The following is a 22,114-nucleotide window of genomic DNA, read 5'->3' as shown; positions in this document are numbered from 1 at the left end:
ATCAAGATCTACCAGCATTCCAATTTGAACACTGCCTCACCTAAGGACAGCAAAGTTAGACAACTTGGGGTGAATGTAAATAGCTGCGCAATGCAGGCATCGCCAAGTCTTGCTGATCTTCTAAAGAGGCGATCATTGAAAAGGCAAAACCATCCACATAGGCCAGACTTGCTGGAAATGTGGGTGTCTGCATCACATAGGCTATTACATTAACCCCATTAAGTCATATTAAAATCCATTTATGTTCAACTGTTGCTGCTCTTGCACTAATTTTTATAGTTGGCCTGGATTAATCGGTGGAGAAATAGAACCTATTTCTGAGGCATTACCACCTGTAAAATCCGTCTGACTTATTTAACTTTGGTGTACCACATCAGAGAAGGCTCTATTTGGTTGAGGCTGCCCTCAATGCATGCATACTTGATGCCAGAGTTTTGGCCTTCGTGGTCACAACACAGTATACATTCTGAGATCATGGGACACAGCAAGAATCCGACAGTATCTTTTTGAATCCTTGCACTTTACAGTTACTGTCCTATTTTGTTTTATCCAATTCAAGTCCAGTCAGGCTTCCTCTTAACGTTTCAAGCACTGGAGGCTGAAAATGGCAATAATGTAGTTTTTAGGGGAGTCTGGGACTCCCAAATGTAGAGAACATGCTTTCTTTACACGTGGAGCACAGCGTTGTCTGGTCAGAAGGTTGTCGGTAACCATTTTGACATTCATCCTCAATGTTGACATGGTCACAATGTTGACCGAACTGTCGCTATGTGAAATGTCGACATGCTTAGTATGCAGACTATTAGTTGGGCACTGCTGTTAGGGATAAGGGGAGGAATTCTTGCCTGAACGCTGGAGCATCACAGATCCGCACCAGAAGTAACTGTCACATGGAACCGGAAGAAGATGCTGGAGCTGACACTTCTGCTGGTAGAACGTAAGTGACCACTGGGCCACCAGTGACTGTCGGCGTGGTCGAATTGTTGACAGTGACCATATTCAACTAAATTACTGTTTACATAACTGTCGACACATCATATTGCAGCCAGCACAACCCATGGGCCCGATAGCATGCAAACCGTCTCATTAATATCATTATGCCCAAACAGATATGGTGCTAGGCACCACCTTCTCCTTTGGGTCAGCTATACAGCAACAATGTGGCTTCATCTGTTCGAGAAGTAACAGATTGCAAAATAAATTACCTCCTTGATGTAGCCTCAGTTTCCTCGATTGGTGATCCTAGTTCCTGAAGAGTAAAGGGGGTTTAGAATGTTCCATTCTATTTTTGGACAAGAAGCCAGATAGGACCTTTTTCATCTCTTTTGATCCTGGAAATACGTAAACTCCCATCTTCAGATGGTCTGTTAAGATCAATAATAAATGGCTTTGAGTTTTTACCTGTAATACATATCAACAAGTACCACTCTTGAAGAGGGATCTGTGCTTTTATCAGTTTTGCAGTCCTACATCTCTTCAATTTTCACTTTTCTACATCAGGGTCCATAGGGTATAGCTGGATCTGGATCCACGGGCACCACACAGTTAAAGCTTTTGCTGCTCCCAGAATGCACTTGGGTCCATCCTCCTCTATACCTCGCCCCCGAGCCACAGGCACCTCAGTTTTAGTTGGTGCCCGGCCGGAGTCGGGTCACCCTGGCTCAGTGGGGCAGCATAAGCAGCCCCTAAGTTTTTTATTTTTTAAAAAGATGTTTATTTTTACTCTTCAGAGCAGCAGCATCAGACTGTCCATCTGGACGTCCACGCTGCCGCTCCACCAGCCTCGCTGGCACTGCGACTCCAGTACTGATCTGGGGATCGCAGCGGGACCCCGGAGTCAGTACTAGCAGGGCTCCGGCAGCTCCCACTGACTGCTACCGGATTCGAAGGGTTGCGCTGCACGTGGGGGAAAAATGCTGTCTCTCACTGCCAGTCTCTGGGGACAGACCGGCGGCACTAGTAGCGGCCGCGGGCTCCCTCTCTTCAGAAATACCCTGTGTCTGCTGGACCACCAGGGAATAAGTGCTGGAAGGGAACCAGCGTCCCTGGGGTTAATTACTAGCCAGGGGAGGCAGCCTTCCCTGGTTTAGCGGCTCCTCCCCTCAGCTCAGCGCGCCTTCTCTCATGCGTGCTGGCGTCACTGAGCTGCTCCTCCTAAGGCCACTCCTCAGAGCTCTCGGCGGCCATCTTCTCAGTGGCAGACGCAGATCTCACAGGCGGTGCTTGGTACCAGTCCCCCTCCGTACCTCTCCCCTGCAAAAGGACGGTGTTCGCAGTGCTATAGCCCTCCCAGACACTGAATCCGGGAGGTTGATTGTAGCGAAAGGTGCAGTCAGTATATATTCCTGCATGGTATGTGACTTTTGCTGGTGCTGCTGTCTGTGCTAATTTCTGCTGACTGTCATCTTATAACTATCCCATTCCTTCTCCTACGGCCCGCAGGTGTGTGGGGGAGGGGCGTTTTTCTGTGTACCTCACTTATATAAATCGAGTATTTGTGAGGTCAGTCACATACAGTTGTGTGTGACTCACCTCTTCTAGGTGATACTTATTTATTGCAAATTTACTGTCATGTCTGATGAGGAGATTGAGCTCTCTGTGGCTCCTGTGTTGTTTTCCTGCAGACGCTGTTCTGCAGGGGTTGATGAAGAGGATTTATCACAGGATGGTCTGTGCGGGCGGTGCCAGCTGGCACCTGGCCCCTCTAGACCCCCGACGTCGCAGGATCCTCCTTGGGCGATGTTTTCGCAAGTGCTGGCGTCAATCGCGGACAGTTTAGCGGTCCCGACTGCAGTCCCTACTAGGGCGTTGCCCCAACCTACCATCCCCCATTCCCCGGGTGTTGCGCATTTATTGCAGTCTCCTCCCGGGTCTCAGACTGTGGGTCCTTATTTGGGGTTGCCTGTGTACGTACAGTCTCCCTCCGTGACGCAGCAGTCCATAGTGCCCTTTCAGGGGTATCCTCAGGTGGTTCCTCCACCCTGGGTGGATGTACTCTACAGCTCTGTTCAGAGTCTGACTGCTTCGTCTTCGGCTTTTCAGTCGATGTTACATAGTGACATCCCCCCAAAGGCGTCCAAGCGCCCCGTTACGGCTTCACTGGCTGTGCAGTTAACTGACACGGAAGTGTCTTCAGATGACTGAGAAGTGCATGAGGACACTGACTTGGATGCCATGGCCCAAGAGGTGGAGACTAAGTCCTTCATTAATGTGCCGGCTTTGGTTAGGGCGGTGCGGCCATCCTTCACATAGAGGAGGATGCGCCGGCTCCTAGGTCGAAGTATCCTAATTTTAAAAAGGCAAAGGTAACTTTGAATGTTTTTCCCCTGTCTGACCAATTGACGGATCATATGGCGGGGGCCTGGCAGTCGCCCAGTAAGAGATTCCAACCACAGAAGCGGAATCCAACTATCCTTTTCCTGAGGCTCATTGCAGGAAATGGGGAAACTCCACCGGCGGTGGACTCCCATGTCACCCGCTTAATTAAAAGCGCTACGTTGCCATTGCCGTCTATCTCTTCTCTGAAGGATCCCACGGACAGGAAAGTGGAGACTTGCTTAAAGTCTATTTATTTTCTCTCTGCGGCAGTGGCCCGTCCGTCCATGGCCATCTCTTGGGTGGCTAAAGCCGTTGAGAGCCAGGTTAACGCTTTAGAGGATACCTTTCCAGACAATGCTACGGATATCCAGAGAGCGTTAATAGGACAGATGAGCGATGCGGCTTCCTATATTGGGGAAGCATCGTTAGATGCCAGCCTGCTGACATCTAGGGTTTCGGCTGTGTCTGCGCGTCAGTCCTTGTGGCTGCGGTCCTGGAGAGCTGATGCAGACTCTAAAAAGGGCCTGGAGGCCTTACCTTTTAATGGGGAGTTGCTATTTGGTCCAGGCTTGGACAAAATAGTGGGTACTCTGGCTAAATCTAAATCAACCTTCCTCCCTTTGGCTTCAGTACCTGCTAAGGTGCGGAGCTCCGCTTTTCAGTCTTTTCGGGTTCAGGGCAAGGCCACAGGTCAGTCCTTCCCGAGGCAGTCGGCGACAAAGACCGCCTCTATGCCCAAGAAGCAGGCCTGGAGTGCCAGGTGCCCTTCTTCCAAGCAGGAAGATAAACCTTCTGCCTGATGGGACGGGCCTCCCTCTGGGGGACCCCAGAGTGGTAGGCAGACTTCTTCAATTTGCCCAGTCCTGGCACAATACCACCACGGATGCCTGGGTTAGAGAAGTGGTCTCCCAGGGGTACGCCCTGTCTTTTCAGCACAGACCACCCCAGCAGGGGTCATTGTTCCCGTTCCTCAATCACAACGAGGGATGGGGTACTACTCTACTGTTTCTGGTGCAGAAACCCAATGGTTCTCATCGCCCTATCCTCAATTTGAAGTCTCTGAACAAATTCCTCAGAGTTCCCAAATTCAGGATGGAGACGTTACGTTCCATCATTCTGGCGATGGAACCTGGGGATTACAAGGTCTCCCTAGATATCCAGGACGCCTACCTCCATGTTCCGATGGCACCTTCGCACCAGCGGTATCTGAGGTTCGGCTATCCTGCAGCATCGCTGTCAGTTTCGGGCGCTAACCTTTGGCCTCTCCACGGCACCAAGAATATTCACCAAAGTGATGGCTATCATGGCCGCACATCTTTGGAGCCAGAATGTACAGCTGCTGCCGTATCTAGACTACTTCCTTTTGCTGGCGAGCTCTCCAGAGGTACTGCTTCAACATCTCCACCTGACGATCGCTTGTCTGCAAGCGCATGGGTGGTTAATAAATTGGAGAACGTCCTCCCTGATTCCATCACAGAGGATGGTTCATTTGGGAGCCCTGCTAGATTCTCGTCGGCAAAGATCTTCCTACAGCTGCGGATACACAGTTGCCTGAGCAGTTGCCGCCTGTCGGTCCATGGTGTCTGCATTCGACATGGTGGAATTTGCCCAGTTCCATTCACGGCCCCTGCAGGGGCTGATTCTCTCAGAATGGAACAGGTTACCTCACTGGATCCGCTCTCAGATGCTGGTGTTTTCCCTGGAAGTTCGTCAGTCTTTGGCTTGGTGGCTTCCTTACAGCCCATCTGGTCAAGGGGCGCCCCTTTTGGATCCCGGACTGGGTCCTGCTCACAACAGATGCCAGTCTCCGGGGTTGGGGGGCAGTAACAGACTCGTTGTCACTTCAGGGACGTTGGACTGCGGAAGAAGCACTTTTCCCCATCAACATCCTGGAACTGCGGGCGGTGTACAGGGCCCTGCAGTCGTCCGGCACCGCTCTTCAGGGAAGGGCGGTTCAAGTTCAGTCCGACAACGCCCCCATAGTGGCATACATCAACCACCAGGGAGGAACTTGCAGTCTGGCTGCGATGTCGGAGTGGTCTCGCATCCTTGCTTGGGCGGAGTGCCACATTCCAGCAATCTCGGTGGTCTTCATCCCCGGAGTCCTCAATTGGGAGGCGGATTTCCTCAGCCGTCACGACGTGCATCCCGGGGAATAGTCGCTTCACCCAGAGGTGTTTCAGCTACTCGTGGACAGATGGGGGCTGCCGAAGCTGGACTTGATGGCCTCCCGTCACAATCACAAGTTGCCCGTTTACGGGTCAAGGACAAGAGACGCAGGCGCATGTCTGGTAGACGCGCTGTCGGTGAAATGGATGTTTCACCTGGCGTATCTGTTTCCTCCGACATCCCTGCTACCTCGGGTCCTGCGGAAATTCAAGCAGGATGGCGGCACGCTCGTGCTGGTGGCTCCGGCGTGGCCCAGACGTCCTTGGTACTCCGATCTGAGAAGCCTCTCCATCGACGCTCCGTACCTTCTTCCTCAGCGTCAGGACCTATTGTCTCAAGGGCCCTGCCTTTAGCCAGATCTGGGTCGGCTGTCTTTGACTGCGTGGCTCTTGAGACAGCCGTCTTAAGGTCTCGGGGCTTCTCGGGTTCGGTTATTAGTACCATGCTCAGGGCACGCAAGCCCTGCTTCCGCACGGATTTACCACAGGGTGTGGCGCACTTACTTTCAGTAGTGAGTCCAAAAACTATGATCCTCAGGTGTTCCGAGTTTCTAGGATCTTGGACTTTCTTCAATCAGGTTTGGACCTAGGCTTACGCCTTGCCTCCCTGACTGTGCATGTGTCCGTGTGGTTCCAACGAAGGATCGCTACGCTGCCAGATGTTCACACTTTTTTTTTTCCCAAGGTGTTCTCCGAGTCCAGCCTCCTGTGGCACCTTGGGGCTTGGCGGTGATTCTTCGGGTCCTGCAGGGTCCTCCTTCTGAGCCTCTTAAGTCGGTGGAACTCAAGTGGTTAACGTTTAAGACCGTTTTTTTTTCTCCTGGCAATTGCTTCTGCCAGGAGGGTGTCAGAATTGGGGGCGCTTTCCTGTCGCCCCCCTTTTCTGATTTTTTCATCAGGACAGAGCGGTGCTTCGCACTCGTCCTGAGTTTTTGCCGAAAGTGGTTTCAAAGTTCCACATCAATCAGGAACTTGTTGTGCCAGCTTTTCAGTCGCCTGATCTTTCAGCTGGTGAGGCTTCCTTGGATGTAGTCCGTGCTCTCAGAATTTGTGGACCGGACTGCTTTCGTTAGGAAGCCTGATTCATTGTTTGTCCTCTTTGGTTTTCACAGGAGGTGTTGTCCTGCCAACAAACAAACGTTAGCCCGTTGGCTTTGTTCTGTTATTTGTGAGGCTTATGCACAGGAGGGTTTACCTGTTCCAGCCTCTGTTAAAGCTAATTTCACTCGTACTGTGGGTCTTTCTTGGGCTGCTAGACGTGGCACCTCTGCTGTTCAGCTATGTAAGACGGCCACCTGGTCCTCTAATTCAGACGTTTTTGAGGTTCTATGCGTTTGACAACTTTGCCTCTCAGGATGCATCTTTCGGGCACCGGGTTCTCCTTTCTGCACAGGAGCGTCCCCGTCCTTAGTTGAGCTGCTTTGGGACATCCCCAAGGTCAACCCTGTGGACCCTGAAGTAGAAAACAAGAGATATGGTAAGAACTTATCTTTATCTGTTTCTGCAAAGTCCATAGGGTCCACAGGGCACCCGCCCTGACGCACCTGGCTTCATATGGGCTGTGTGGCTGGTCACCGGTTTTCTGTTTCCCATTTCTGTGAGTATGGTTTCTTGTGTGTTCCAGTCTTCCTTCTCTGTTTAGTCTCCTCCTCCGGCCTTGGCTGCTTACCAACTGAGGTGCCTGTGGCTCGGGGGCGGGGTATAGAGGAGTATGGACCCAAGTGCATCCTGGGAGCAGCAAAAGCTTTAACTGCGTGGATCCAGATCCAGCTATACCCCAAGGTCAACCCTGTGGACCCTATGGACTTCGTAGAAACAGAGATAACAAAGGTAAGTTCTTATATCTCTTGTTTTCTGTACTCTTTGTATCACTTGGGCTAATGCGCCAAAAGCTTACACAAAGCTCAAGGCAGTGACAGTAGTTCCCTACTTGGTTGATCTGCTAACCTTTGTCAGATGTCGGTAAGGTGGCATCTTGATTAAGCCACAAAGTGGGTAATTTTTGCTCCAGATCTGGGGAAAGGTTCTCGTGAATACCAAGTAAGCCCCTTTAACATTTTCCTTTAATTGCTGTGTTTCTTTGGGTTCTCAAATCCTAATTAGATGGATGGTGGTCTGGTCAATCTAGGGAAGCCGGACGGGACAAGGAGGTCCTATTCCCAGTCCCTTTAAAAGATGTAGATGGCTCCATTTTCACGATTTCCTCTAAAACTACACCTTCGTTAAGGTGTATTGGGGCAGATGTATGAAGCTCTGGGAAGTGATAAAGTGCAGAATGATAAATGACCAACCAATCGGCTCCCAACTGACATTTTTCAAACACAGCCTGTAACATGACAGTTGGGAGCTGAGTGGCTGGTCATTTATCACTCTGCACTTTATCACTTTCCAGAGCTTCATACATCTGCCCCAATGTTCTTCATCAGGATATAGTTTGGTTTGTCTTTTTAAAGGTGTTGCTATGATTATTAAAGCTAAAGGTCTGGACATCTTGATTGGACTAGACTAGAAGGGTATAGAAGATTTGTTTGTTAGTGCGAGAAGGATTTCATACCTCTTCCCTTTTTTTAAAATGGCTGCCTATTGTATTTTTTTTTTTTGCATAAGTCTACAGTGGTTTGGTATTTGGTTCCTTAAAGGTACAGATGTCGGCCCTATTCATTTTGGAGTATTGCATGTGTAGCCTCCATTTGTTTTTCCAGTAGTTTATGGGACCATTTTGTAATTTGATCCTCACAACTTTATAGCATCTTCCATTTAGAGACACTTTAATTGAATTCCTCACTTGGGATACTATGATGCTTTTGTCAATTTATCTTCTACTGTGGTGGTTCTCAAACAGGTGCGCAGGTGTAGTCATTACTCACTGACACATTTTAAAAGATCCACAGGTGGAGCTAATTATTTTACTTGTGATTCTGTGAGTAGACCTGGAAAACATGTACTCTTTGGGGTCCTGACGGCTGAGTTTGAAAAACTGTTTTTACTAGAAATTTCATAACTGAGGTTTTTTGTATAGGTTTCCCTAAATTATTTGGAGTACAGGAATATACTACATGATTAAACCTTTTTTTAACCCCAGGCATTCTCATTCTTTTAATGGAGACCCTCTACAAAAGACGAGGGTTCCTACGCTTTGTTGGAAGTGGTCCAGAGCCTCTGGCTTTTTGTGGATGGGAAATCGGCTACTAGGATATGACACTCAGAGTATTTGGCCAGTGACTTAATCTGACAAAATAGGTTACTTCTGTTATTTGCTAGACAGACATGTATTTTGCACAGGATAACCAGTTCCTTAAAAAAAAAAAAAAAAAATTAATGCTTTCTGCCAGACCAGTGAATGCCTCCTGGTGGCGGTACACGGCATTGGCGAAACATATATGTTGGGTAATGTCCTGGTTCTATGTCAATTTGTTCAAATGTTTTACAGTGTGTGATTGTGTCCAAAGAGGCCACGCTTGGATTGAAAGATTGGCAATCCACAACTTCATGGCATACCATAGGGCTTGACAAATTTTTCTAAAATCTTGGAGCCAGGGACAAATTGTAGAAGCCAGACCACTGCACCTGGCCCGCACCAAAAAAAAAATACAGGATTAAGGAGCACAGCTCTGTTACACACACTATACTAGTCCACAAAATGGCCACAGCTGAATTGATGTAGTAAACTGGAGACCCCTCTCGCTGTGCAAAGCTCCTCCCCTTCCAGAAATAGAAATAACAGGCCACATTTGAAACCAACAACCCCCACGGCAACCAAAACTAAGGGGGTATGCTCAGGCAAAACATGCCTCCACACCATCCTCCCTTGGGCCACATCAATACCTCTCCGGAGCCGCAATCCCCGGCCACGCATAGACCCTCTTGCCGGAGAGCTGCTATGCAGCCGTAGTTAGGTGACAGCAGACAGTTGGGATGGACAGCAGAAGTCCACGCAGGCTGGGACATACAGGCACAACAGTCACTGCAGGCGACACTCAACACATGCACTCCTGTGCATGAAATGCCCGCCACAATACTACAGGCATGCTCACGTATCTCCACTGGGGCTGACAAAGATCTGCTTCCTCCCTCCCTGTAAAACCTGGTAGCCAGGCAGCAAAATCTGGTCACCATGGTGACCTGGGATTTGTCGAGCCCTGGCAAACCCTCAAGGGGCAGGTATGGAACATTGCCTTGGTTGTGGTGTCCCCCAACTAGATGAAAGGAAAAATGGGATTTAGTACTTATGGTAAATCCATTTCTACGCTTCCATTGAACACCGCACTCCCTTCCTTTATGCTCTTCTCTGTTTTATTTTCATTTTACAGTTTTTACATTTTTCCAAACTTTTCTTGTTCATGTGTGGTGATATCTCTACTATTTGGTTTAGTTAATTGAGCTTCCCTGATGGGAGGGAATCTAGAGTTTGTGACTTTGCGCAGAATTGACAGTAAGTGCCCAACTCCTGGACCAGTCTCTGTGTCAGTGACCTTGGTGCCCTCCCCCACCACCCCAATGGAATTGAAGATATGGATGTAGCGTCTTGTCTGAACTTGTTTTTTTTTTTTTTGTTTCTTTCTTTCCCACCCTCTCCTGTGTAGTGTCCATCCTTGGAGCAGTATGCTATGCGAGCTTTTGCTGATGCTTTGGAAACTATTCCAATGTCACTTGCAGAGAACAGTGGTAGGAGCCCTATTCAAAACATGACTGAAATACGTGCAAAGCAAGTTAAAGAAAAGAACCCTGCACTTGGCATTGACTGCTTGCAAAAGGGCACTAATGGTAAGCTATAATGAGCTACTATTTTTTTTTTTCTGACAGTATTGCTATATTTACCAATTCTGAAGTTGAATACAGTTGTGAAATTCATTCAAAGCGCAGTTTGTTGATAGAAACTTTTAACTGGCCTATTAAAATTGAGTGTTAAAACTACACCGTACCCCTAAGACCAGAAACTAATCTCCAGAAACACGGAAGTAGGAAGTCAGACTTGTAGGGAGGAGTTTGGGGAGAAAGGGTGGGGCATGGAGGTACTAGTGGGAGCTTGTCTATATGCATTTTATTTTGGATGTGAAGTGGGTGACAAAGTTAAAGGTTAATAGATGGGTGAGGGGGGATCACAAAAGTTAGAAGTAATTAGGTTCTTTTTAGTGCATATTCACCTGTTCATAGAACAGTTTCATACAAAGCCACACTGGTGTCAAAACCTATATTATGTAAACAAAAATGTAATAAAAGAAATACTGTTTAATGCATGTTGGCTATTGAGGCAAGAAAAAAAAAAAAACTGAATAGCTCCCAGTCAGGGGAGCTAATAAGGTGGAGTCACTTCAGTAAGAATTTTTTTCTTTTTTTTTCTTTGTATGTGTAAGGATTCAACATTGGTGCCTTCGTTTTAAGTGCTGCTTATTCTTTAAGTATTTCACCTGGTCTTGCAAAGATTATAACCTGAGATTTCATTAGTTGAGAACACCCTCTGGGTTAATGTAGCCTGACGCTAGATATCCTTGGACTACATCACCTACCACAATATTGTTGTCTCTGATCTGCTGCTCTAGCCACTCGTGCTGTTATAACAATCAATGTCCATTACATCTGCCAATATTTGTACATGACCAGTTAGAAGACAGCTGTAATATTTGGGGTAATGGGTGGCTATACTAAATATAAATGTATTCAGAATCAGAAGGGATGTCCCTTGAGTATTTTCTCCTCTTCTTCTGTATTTGTATGGTAATAAGGTAGGCCTAACAACAGTATACAATCTTGGCTTCTCTTTTTTTTTTAAATGATTGCTTATACAAAACTAAAACATTTTTTTTATCTACCGATGTGTCCACATACATTTATTCTCTGTGCGCTACACAACGTGGGAGCTGCTTATAATTGTTGTGAAAATGAGTGTTGTTCGCACAGCATGCCTATGTTCTGTGTGCAGGTGTATTTGCATCGAAACACTACATTAGTGTTACAGCCGCTAACACACTAGCGTAGCATTTCGCATGCAGAAACACCTGCAGTTGCACACAGAATATAGGCATGCCGCATATTTTAATCACCAGAAGCTGCTTGTGGGTCATATTCACATCTGTGTGAATAAGACTCATTTCAAGGTAAAAAATTGCAGGAAACGAGACTGCGCTACTAAATCACTCAACGGCGTGGCACGACTAATGTGCAAGGAGGCTAGATGTATGAGCACACGTCTGTAGGTTAACTGGGAGGGTGCAAAATAACTTTCTTCAAGATCACTGGGTTTTCCAAAGCTCATCTAAATGTGAAAGACATGTGGGAGGGCTTGTTAATAGCTTAATAGCAGTTAGACATAAACAATATTACACTGCAATGGTCCCCAGAAGTTATAACATGCTGCTTCTCTTTGACTTTGGTGGGGTTTTATATATTTGTTTCCTTTCTCAGACATGAAGCAACAGCATGTGATAGAAACGTTGATTGGTAAAAAACAACAGATTTCCTTAGCTACACAAGTGGTCAAAATGATTTTGAAGATTGATGACGTACGCCGACCTGGTGAAACAGAGGAGTGACATCTGTACTGGAAGATATCCTACTAGAAGCCAATTCCACTTAGCCTGGTCTCAATGCTATTTATTGTTTCATTCAATTTGTTTCACATACTGTTTACTGACTTCTACATTAAAGAGCAATTCTTTCACCTCTTGCTCTCTTGATTTGTAAATTACTTGGGTAGAATTGGGTCATTACATATTTGCAGACTTTACCCTCTGGGTGCTTTCTTATGTACAGCCTACAATTGTCCATGTGAAAATTAAAAAAGTAGAAAATCTGATTGCAGGCCAATGTTCTTCCACCATCTCAATCTGCATTTTAGGAAGTCCTCTCCTACTACTTCACTCTTGCACTAAAAATGTGCTGCTTATTATTGGAATGCAATGCAACTTATAAATGTTGGAAGTGTCAGGCCTGGTGGGGTGTGGTTGGGATGTGCAAATAACAGGCTATTTTTTATGCTGGATACACTATGCAATATGTTCAATCAGCCGACGAACGACGTGTGGCATGGTGCATCTGTAGGTGTGTACAGATGACGTCTGTGAAGTACGTCATTCAGACATCACAGCGGCCCTGCAGCCCAGCCGATGCTGATATATGGCCACATTTGCAGACTTCCTGTACACTGCTGCAGTGACCTGCTGATATCTCAACTTGGTGAGCAAATTTTAATGGCCACCCAGTTGTGATGTCAGCGCAGACACATCAAGCAGCAGATTGGTAAGTGTGTATTTATAAATCTGCCCTTTGGTCTGCAGGTACCTGGGTTGCCCAGGTGTCTGTCCAGCCTTTAGGCTCTTATAACCACAATTTAGCAGATGCTGTATTCCTGTAACAGTAGTTTCTGAAGTCTATCTGGTGGATGGGGTTTGGAGAACAGTGCCTAGTCGTATTGATAGGTTACTCCTATCCTGAGAGTGGGTATCCTGATCAGTCACCACTCCTAATGATACCAAGCTGTGTGTATGTATATGTGTGTGTATATATATATATCTATATCTATCTCTGCACTCACATCATCATTAAAGCCAACTTGTAAAGAAAAGTGGTGCTCCTCTCAGGTCAAAGACCAAGTAATACATATAGTCCAATACCACACACAAGGAAGTGGAATGAGGGCACTCACCGCATGTTGATAAATCAAGTACAGGAACCAACACAGCACATCATAGGAGTACACCATGCAGTCTCGCCGGGCCCCTGTTATATGCATTCGGGTAAGTGGCTGGCCAATCATTTTGCCTAATTGATTATTGCCTCTATGTAGGAGTGCTATATAACGGGGGCCCGGAGAGACTGCATGGTGTACTCCTATGATGTGCTGTGTTGGTTCCTGTACTTGATGGCTCGTTTGGACCTAAGCTGTTCTATTAACATTGGATTGCTGTACCTTGATAATGGTCTCTGTGTAGACCAAAATGTCGGTAAACTTTGCTTATGTAGCAACCAGGAAAATTGATCTATTTGATTAAACAAGCTGATTTATCAACATGCGGTGAGTGCCCTCATTCCACTTCCTTTCGTGTGTGTGGTATAGGAAAATAAATGATATAATTTTTTTTTTATATATATACCAGTGAGCTTGATGGACAGCGACAATAGTGCTAATAAAAATATTAATAATGAAGGTAAAAAATAATAATTATTTATATATTATTTTTTACCTTCATTATTATTTTTATTAGCACTATTGTCGCTGTCTATCAAGCTCGCTCTTTAATAATTTTTTCTATTCAATAGCAGTATACCACTGCTATGCCCATATCTCTTGTTTCTACTTCAGGGTCCACAGGGTGACCTTGGGGTATAGCTGGATCCTCGGGCACCACGGAGTTAAAGCTTTCAGCTGCTCCCAGGATGCACTTGGGTCCAACCTCCCCTATACCCCGCCCCCGAGCCACAGGCACCTCAGTTTTAGATGGTGCCCGGCCGGAGTCGGGTCACCCTGCGGGGTGGGCTGCAGGAGCAGCCCCCTAAAGCTTTTAATTTTTTATTTAACTTAGTTAAATTTATTTATTTTTTACTATAAGTTTTTTCTCTAGAGCAGCAGCGCTGGGCTGTCTGTACAGACTCCCACGCTGCCGCTCCTCCCTTCTGGCGCCGCGACGCCAGCACTGAACTGGGGATCGTGGCGGGGGAAGCCAGAGTCTGTACTAGCCGGACTCTGGTTTCCCCCGGGACTGCTGCCGGAAGACGCCGGGGAGATCAGGTAAATGCAGTCCCATGCATACCCCGCCAGACCACTAGACCACCAGGGTTAATATCGCGGCAAGCGGGATGCCGGCAACCCGGGGGTTAATATGCTAGCCAGGGGAGGAAGCCTTCCCTGTCTAGCGGCTCCTCAGCTCAGCGCGCCTTTCAGCTCGGAGTCTGGCGTCGCTGAGCTGCAGATACTCGGCCACTCCTCCTCTGAGGTCTCCAGCGGCCATTTTCTCTGTGGCAGCGTGGATACTCTCAGGGAGCACGCGGACCGGTCCCCCTGTGTACCTCTCCCCTGCAAAAGGACAGTGTACACAGCGCTATAGCCCTCCCAGACACTGAATCTGGGAGGTTGATTGTAGTGGAAAGGTGCAGTGAGTATATCTTCCTGCATGGTATGTGACTTTTGCTAGTGCTGCCTGTCTGTGTCTTTTTTCTACTTACTGTCAGCCTATACCTATCCCTTTCCTTCTCCTACAAGCCCTACAGGTGTGCGGGGGAAGGGTGTTTCTACTGACCTCACCTATATAGATCACGTATTGGTGAGGTCCGTCACATACAGTTGTGTGCTACACGGTGCCATATTGTGGGCTGTTGTCCAGCACACGGGTGAGTGCGCACGTTTTCTTCCAACGTCATGTCCGAGGAGGAGATTGAGCACTCCGGGGCTCCGGTATTGTTCTCCTGCAGGCGCTGTTCTGCAGGAGTGGATAGGGAGGATTTGTCACAGGACGGCCTGTGTGGATGGTGCCAGGCGCTCCCTGGTATGTCTAAACCTCCCATGTCGCAGGAGCCACCATGGGCGATGTTTTCCCAGGTGCTGGTGTCCATCGCGGACCGTCTGTCGGTCCCGACTGCCGCCCCTACTAGGGCGTTGCCCCAGCCTGCCATCCCCCATTCCCCGGGTGTCCCACAATTATTGCAGACTCCCCCGGGGTCTCAGCCTGTTGGTCCCTATGCGGGGTTGCCAATGTATATTCAGTCCACCCCTGTGGCACAGCAGGCTGTGGTGCCGTTTCAGGCTCCTGTGGCAGCTCCAACCTGGGTGGATGCGCTTTCCCACACTGTCCAAGATTTGGCGGCAACATCTTCGGCTTTTCAGTCGATGTTGCGCAGTGACGTGCCCTCCAGGGCGTCTAAACGCTCAGTCATGGCGCAGGCTGCGCATCTTCCGGATTCTGAGGTGTCCTCGGATGATGGTAAGGTGCAGGATGACTCTGCCTCAGATGCCTCAGTCCAGGAGGTAGACACTAAGTCTTCCATCAATGTGCGGGCTCTGGTTAAGGCGGTGCGGGCCATTCTTCTGATTGAGGATGAGGCACCCGCTCCCAAGTCGAGGTATCCTAGTTTTAAAAGAGCTAAGGTTACTTCTGCAGCGTTCCCCTTGTCTGATCAGTTGACTGATCACATGGCGGTAGCCTGGCAGACACCCAGTAAGCGTTTCCTGCCACAGAAACGCTTGGCGTCCAATTATCCATTCCCGGAGGCGCATTGTAAGAAATAGGAAATTCCGCCTGCAGTCGATTCCCATGTAACACGCCTCATCAGGAGTGCTACTTTGCCATTGCCGTCTATATCCTCGCTGAAGGATCCTACGGACAGGAAGGTGGAGACTTGTTTAAAGTCTATTTATTTTCTCTCAGGGGCGGTAGCCCGGCCGTCCATGGCCATCTCCTGGGTGGCCAAGGCCATTGAGGGGTGGGCCAACGCCTTGGAGGACGCGTTTACGGATGAAGCTCCGGACGTCCAGAGGGCGTTGTTAGGACAGATGAGAGATGCCGCCTCCTACATTGGAGAAGCATCTTTGGATGCTAGCTTGTTGACCTCTAGGGTTTCGGCGGCAGCAGTGTCTGCTCGTAGATCCTTGTGGTTGCGGTCTTGGAGAGCAGACGCTGATTCAAAGAAAGGCTTGGAGGCCTTACCTTTTAATGGAGAATTACTATTTGGTCTGGACCTGGACAAAATAGTAGATACCCTGGCGAAATCCAAGTCAGCCTTCCTCCCTTCAGCTACTACACCTGCTAAGGTCCGGAGCTCGGCCTTTCGTTCCTTTCGGGTTCAGGGCAAGGCAAAGGGTCAGTCCTTCCCGAGGCAGTCCGCACCCAAGACCGCCTCAAAGCCAAAGAAGCAAGCCTGGAGTGCTAGGCGCCCTTCTTCCAAGCCAGAAGACAAGCCTTCTGCGTGATGGGACGGGCCTCCCTCTGGGGGACCCCAGAGTGGGAGGCTGACTTCAATTCGCCCAGTGCTGGCACAATACCACCACGGATGCCTGGGTGCGAGAAGTGGTCTCCCAGGGGTACGCCCTGTCTTTTCGGCACAGGCCGCCTTGCCAGTTTTTTTTTTTTGCACAAGTCCTTCTCAGGACAAAACCAAGGCCTTGCAGGTTCAGGAAGCCATAGAGGCCTTGCTGACGGCGGGGGTCATTATACCCGTACCACAGTCTCAACGTGGGATGGGGTATTACTCTACGCTGTTTCTGGTGCAGAAACCCAATGGCTCTCATCGCCCCATCCTCAATTTGAAGTCCCTGAACAGGTTTCTCAGGGTTCCCAAATTCAGGATGGAAACTTTGCGTTCCATCATTCTGGCGATGGAACCGGGGGATTATATGGTCTCCCTGGATATCCAGGACGCCTACCTCCATGTGCCTATAGCAACATCGCACCAACAGTTTCTGCGGTTTGCTATTCTCCACAACCACTACCAATTCAGGGCTCTACCCTTTGGTCTCTCCTCGGCACCAAGGGTATTTACCAAGGTGATGGCGGTCATGGCGGCTCACCTTCGGAGCCAGGGGATACGGTTGCTACCGTATCTAGACGACCTCTTGCTGGCAAGCACCCCAGAGGTACTGATCCAGCATCTCCTCCTGACGGTCGCTTGTCTACAGGCGCACGGCTGGTTGATCAACTGGAAGAAGTCCTCCCTCATCCCATCACAGCGGATGGTTCATTTGGGGACCCTGCTGGACTCTCGTCAGCAACGGATTTTTCTGACTCCAGAGAAGGTCTCCTCCTTACAGCTGCGGATTCACGGCTGTCTGAGCAGTGGCAGAGTATCGGTGCACTCAGTGATGAGAGTTTTGGGGTCCATGGTGTCGGCATTCGACATGGTGGAGTTTGCCCAGTTCCATTCCAGGCCCTGCAGGGGCTAATTCTTTCGGAATGGAACGGATTGCCACACAGGATCCGCTCTCAGATGCTGGTGTTCTCGGAGGTGCGTCTGTCCCTAGCCTGGTGGCTGCAGACAGCTCATCTCCTAGAGGGGCGCCCCTTTTTGGATCCCGGAATGGGTTCTGCTCACGACAGATGCCAGTCTTGGGGTTGGGGGGCGGTGACAGGCTCCTTGTCACTTCAGGGTCGTTGGTCGGCGGAGGAAGCGATTCTTCCCATCAACATCCTGGAACTGAGGGCAGTATACAGAGCCCTGCAGTCGTCCGGCACCGCTCTTCACGGAAGGGCTGTTCAGGTGCAGTCAGACAACGCCACCACGGTGGCGTACATCAATCACCAGGGAGGGACTCGCAGTCGAGCTGCGATGTCGGAGGTGTCCCGCGTCCTGGCTTGGGCGGAGCGCTATCTTCCAGCTCTCTCGGCAGTTTTCATCCCAGGAGTCCTCAATTGGGAGGCAGACTTCCTCAGCCGTTACGACGTGCATCCCGGGGAATGGTCGCTTCATCCAGAAGTATTCCAACTACTCGTGGACAAGTGGGGGCTGCCAGAGCTGGACCTGATGGCGTCCCGTCACAATCACAAGCTGCCCGTGTACGGGTCAAGGACAAGGGACGCAGGCGCAAGTCTGATAGACGCGCTGTCGGTGAGATGGCTGTTTCAGCTGGCTTACTTGTTCCCTCCAATATCTCTGCTGCCTCGGGTCCTGCGCAAGTTCAAACAGGACGGAGGCACACTGATCCTGGTGGCCCCAGCGTGGCCCAGAAGGCCGTGGTACTCCGATCTGCGGAGCTTGTCCATCGATGCTCCGTTCCTCCTACCTCAACGGCGGGACCTGTTGTCTCAGGGGCCCTGTCTTCACCCGGATCTGAGTCGACTATCTTTGACGGCGTGGCTCTTGAGACAGCCGTCCTGAGGTCTCGGGGCTTTTCTAGCTCCGTTATTACCACCATGCTGAGGGCGCGCAAGCCTGCTTCCGCGAGGATCTATCAGAGTGTGGCACACTTTCTTTCAGTGGTGCGAAGCCAGAAACTATGATCCCCAGGTGTTCCGGGTTTCGCGTATTCTGGCTTTCCTTCAGTCGGGTTTGGACTTAGGATTACGTCTTTCCTCGCTGAAGGTGCACGTGTCTGCTCTGTCGGTGTGGTTCCAGCGCAGGATCGCTGCTATGCCGGAAGTACACACCTTTTTCCAGGGAGTTTTGAGAATCCAGCCTCCCTTTGTGCCACCTGTGGCCCGTGGGATTTGGCGGTGGTTCTTCGGGCCTTACAGGGTCCGCCTTTTGAGCCCTTGGAGTCAGTGGAGCTCAAGTGGCTAACTTTTAAAACTGTTTTCCTCTTGGCAATTGCTTCTGCCAGGAGGGTTTCAGATTTGGGGGCGCTTTCTCGTCGTCCCCCTTTTCTGATTTTTCATCAGGACAGAGCGGTGCTTCGCACTCGTCCTGATTTCCTGCCTAAGGTGGTTTCCAGGTTCCACATTAATCAGGAAATTGTTGTACCAGCCTTTCAGTCGCCTGATCTTTCGGCTGGGGAGACTTCCTTAGACGTTGTCCGTGCACTCCAGGTTTATGTGGACCGGACTAGTTCTGTGAGGAAGTCGGATTCTTTGTTTATCCTCTTTGTTGGCAGGCCAACCCCTCTTGTGAAAACCAAACAGACTCTAGCCCGTTGGCTTCGTTCTGTTATTATTGAGGCTTATATGCAGGAGGGTTTACCTGTTCCAGCCTCTGTTAAGGCTCATTCCACTCGGTCTGTGAGTCCCTCTTGGGCTGCTAGACGTGGCGCCTCTGCTGTTCAGCTCTGTAAGGCGGCCACCTGGTCTTCCATTCAGACCTTTTTGAGGTTCTATGCGTTTGACACCTTTGCCTCTCAGGATGCATCCTTTGGGCGCCGGGTTCTCCTATCAGCACAGGAGCATCCCCGCCCTTAGTTGGACTGCTTTGGGACATCCCCAAGGTCACCCTGTGGACCCCTATGGACCCTGAAGTAGAAAACAAGAGATATGGTAAGAACTTACCTTTGTTATCTCTGTTTCTACGAAGTCCATAGGGTCCACAGGGCACCCGCCCTGACGCACCTGTCTTCATATGGGCTGTGTGACTGGTCACCGGTTTTCCGTCTCCCGTTTCTTTGAGTATGGTTCTTGTGTGTTCCAGTCTTCCTTCTCTCTGTTTCGTCTCCTCCTCCGGCCTGGGCTGCTTACCAACTGAGGTGCCTGTGGCTCGGGGGCGGGGTATAGGGGAGGTTGGACCCAAGTGCATCCTGGGAGCAGCTGAAAGCTTTAACTCCGTGGTGCCCGAGGATCCAGGATCCAGCTATACCCCAAGGTCACCCTGTGGACCCTATGGACTTCGTAGAAACAGAGATAACAAAGGTAAGTTCTTACCATATCTCTTGTTTTATAGCTGACACCTAGTAGTTAAGGGGAGAGTGCTATTGATTAAGATTATTCCATGAGTGTATAGATTACATCCAGGAGGCGCTGATTAATCTTTCATTGGTTTAAAATATATATATATTTTTTTAATATATTCAAAACCGTCCACTTGTAGATTCACCAGGGGCTCAACCAGAGACAAGGCCAGCACTCAATTAGTAACATGAATTTAATCCATGAAGATGGCTTTATAGCAACACTGTAGTGAACAGTAGATACATCTTATTCAGCATATCATACATTACAGCAGGTACGAGCATCCACACATCAAGGCTCCTTGCCCCACTGTCAGATCCCTACAGCTGTTTTGGTGTCAACCGTCATCGGGATATCAGAGAAAAAGTGAACAGTGTAACATATAAATACCTGTTCCGATCAGCTAAGGAACACGTCTCACCTGTGTAAACAAGCAGGCCATGCCCGCCAACAAAGCCGCGGAGAACACAGTCGCCTGTCAGTGACGCAGTTCGAAAGTCCCGATCCCTGTCACCCGCGACCACGTGACCCCGCTGCCGCACAATCAGCCATATTGCTCAGGAGACTCCCACAATCACCCTGGAAACCAGCAAAACAGGAAGAGAGTCTTGCAGCAACTGACAGCAGATGAAAAAACATCTACACGCTGTCCATAATATAGTTATTGTCTGCCATTGACTCCCATGATAATATTGAGTCAATTTAACAAAATTGCTCAATACCAGGGTTAAATGTAACAAATTAGAAGTTATCCACAAGAACATATATGAAAAAGAGGAATACAACAAATACCAAAAAACACTGATGTGTAAACATAGCGCTAGAGACCATAATAGAAAAATATTTTTTCATGAAATACTACAAAAAAGGCGTAAATGATAACTCCTCATTCAGACCCATTGGTGCCATACTGGCGAGTTGATAAATCCAACGGCACTCTTGTTTGAGCAATAATTTACTCCCATCACCCCCACGTCGCAATGGGGGTATATGAGCCAAGGGCATGAATCTGAAATCTTTGATGGTATGTCCACAAAATGAAAAATGTCTCGCAACCGGTGGAGTACTGGCCTCAATTGATGTTGCAGCCTTCTTTATTGAGGGAGCGATGCATCGCTATTCGTTCCTTAAGGCACGGACATCGAATAATGTAGCTTTAGGCACGGACATCGAATAACGTAGGTAACAAACTTGGTGTCTCATGTCATCCTGTGTCGTAGTTGGTAAGAGACTCCACTGGTAGGATGTGTGAAAATTTTTCCTGCTTGCATATATCTGCAATTGACACAGTTACCACATTTATACGCACCCTTTTACAAACTAAGCCAGCCTGTAGTAGAGTTCACTCTCGGGCTGATGTCAGAATGTACAATCATATCTCCAATATTGCTGCTGCGTTTAAAGCAAAATAGTGGGGTGTGTACACAAAATTCACTCATCACAGGATCTGTATGTATGATATGCCAGTGCTTAAGAACTGCTTTTTTAATCACTCCTGAAGAAATAGAGAGAGTGCTTGAAAACACCAATCGATTCTCATTTTTAGGATCTTTTTTAGTCTCCAAAAGAGCATCACGATCCAATCTCTTACAGCGTTCAATAGCCTGATGGACTTCATCTGGGTCATAGCCACGATCTATGAAATTCAGACCCATTTTTTCCAGAGCCCCTGGCACTTTATCCGCTTCAGACGTGATACGCATCACTAGTATCAATTGTGAGAAAGCAAGGCCTCTTAAGTGGTAAATTATTGCTCAAACAAGAGTGCCGTTGGATTTATCAACTCGCCAGTATGGCACCAATGGGTCTGAATGAGGAGTTATCATTTACGCCTTTTTTGTAGTATTTCATGAAAAAATATTTTTCTATTATGGTCTCTAGCGCTATGTTTACACATCAGTGTTTTTTGGTATTTGTTGTATTCGGCTTTTTCATATATGTTCTTTTGGATAACTTCTAATTTGTTACATTTAACCCTGGTATTGAGCAATTTTGTTAAATTGACTATCATGGGAGTCAATGGCAGATGATAACTATATTATGAACAGCGTGTAGATGTTTTTTCATCTGTCAGTTGCTGCTAGACCCTCTTCCTGTTTTGCTGGTTTCCAGGGTGATTGTGGGCGTCTCCTGAGCCATCTGGCTGATTGTGCGGCAGCGTGGTCGCGGGTGACAGGCATCGGGACTTCCGATCTGCGTCACTGACAGGCGACTGTGTTCTCCGCGGCTGCACGCGGCTTTGTTTGCGGGCATGGCATGATTGTTTACACAGGTGAGACGTGTTCTTTAGCTGATCGGAACAGGTATTTATATGTTACACTGTTCACTTTT

General features: G+C 48.5%; 1 protein-coding gene across 1 annotated transcript in view; it reads left to right on the top strand.

Annotated features, from left to right (window-relative positions):
* The window catches only part of CCT5 (chaperonin containing TCP1 subunit 5), a 50,989-nt gene extending 38,845 nt beyond the window's left edge, over positions 1–12,144 (top strand). Inside the window, exons 10-11 of the mRNA XM_088442347.1 lie at positions 10,070–10,250; positions 11,889–12,144. Of these exons, the coding sequence (XP_088298473.1) occupies positions 10,070–10,250; positions 11,889–12,016 (309 nt within the window). The 3' untranslated portion in view covers positions 12,017–12,144. The remainder of the gene's footprint in view (positions 1–10,069; positions 10,251–11,888) is intronic.
* The last annotated feature ends 9,970 nt before the right edge of the window (positions 12,145–22,114 follow it).

This window comes from Taudactylus pleione, unplaced genomic scaffold (assembly GCF_031769625.1).
Source record: "Taudactylus pleione unplaced genomic scaffold, aTauple2 ptg000309l, whole genome shotgun sequence".
NCBI classification, from domain to species: domain Eukaryota; kingdom Metazoa; phylum Chordata; class Amphibia; order Anura; family Myobatrachidae; genus Taudactylus; species Taudactylus pleione.
This window is presented reverse-complemented; position numbering and strand designations above follow the sequence as displayed.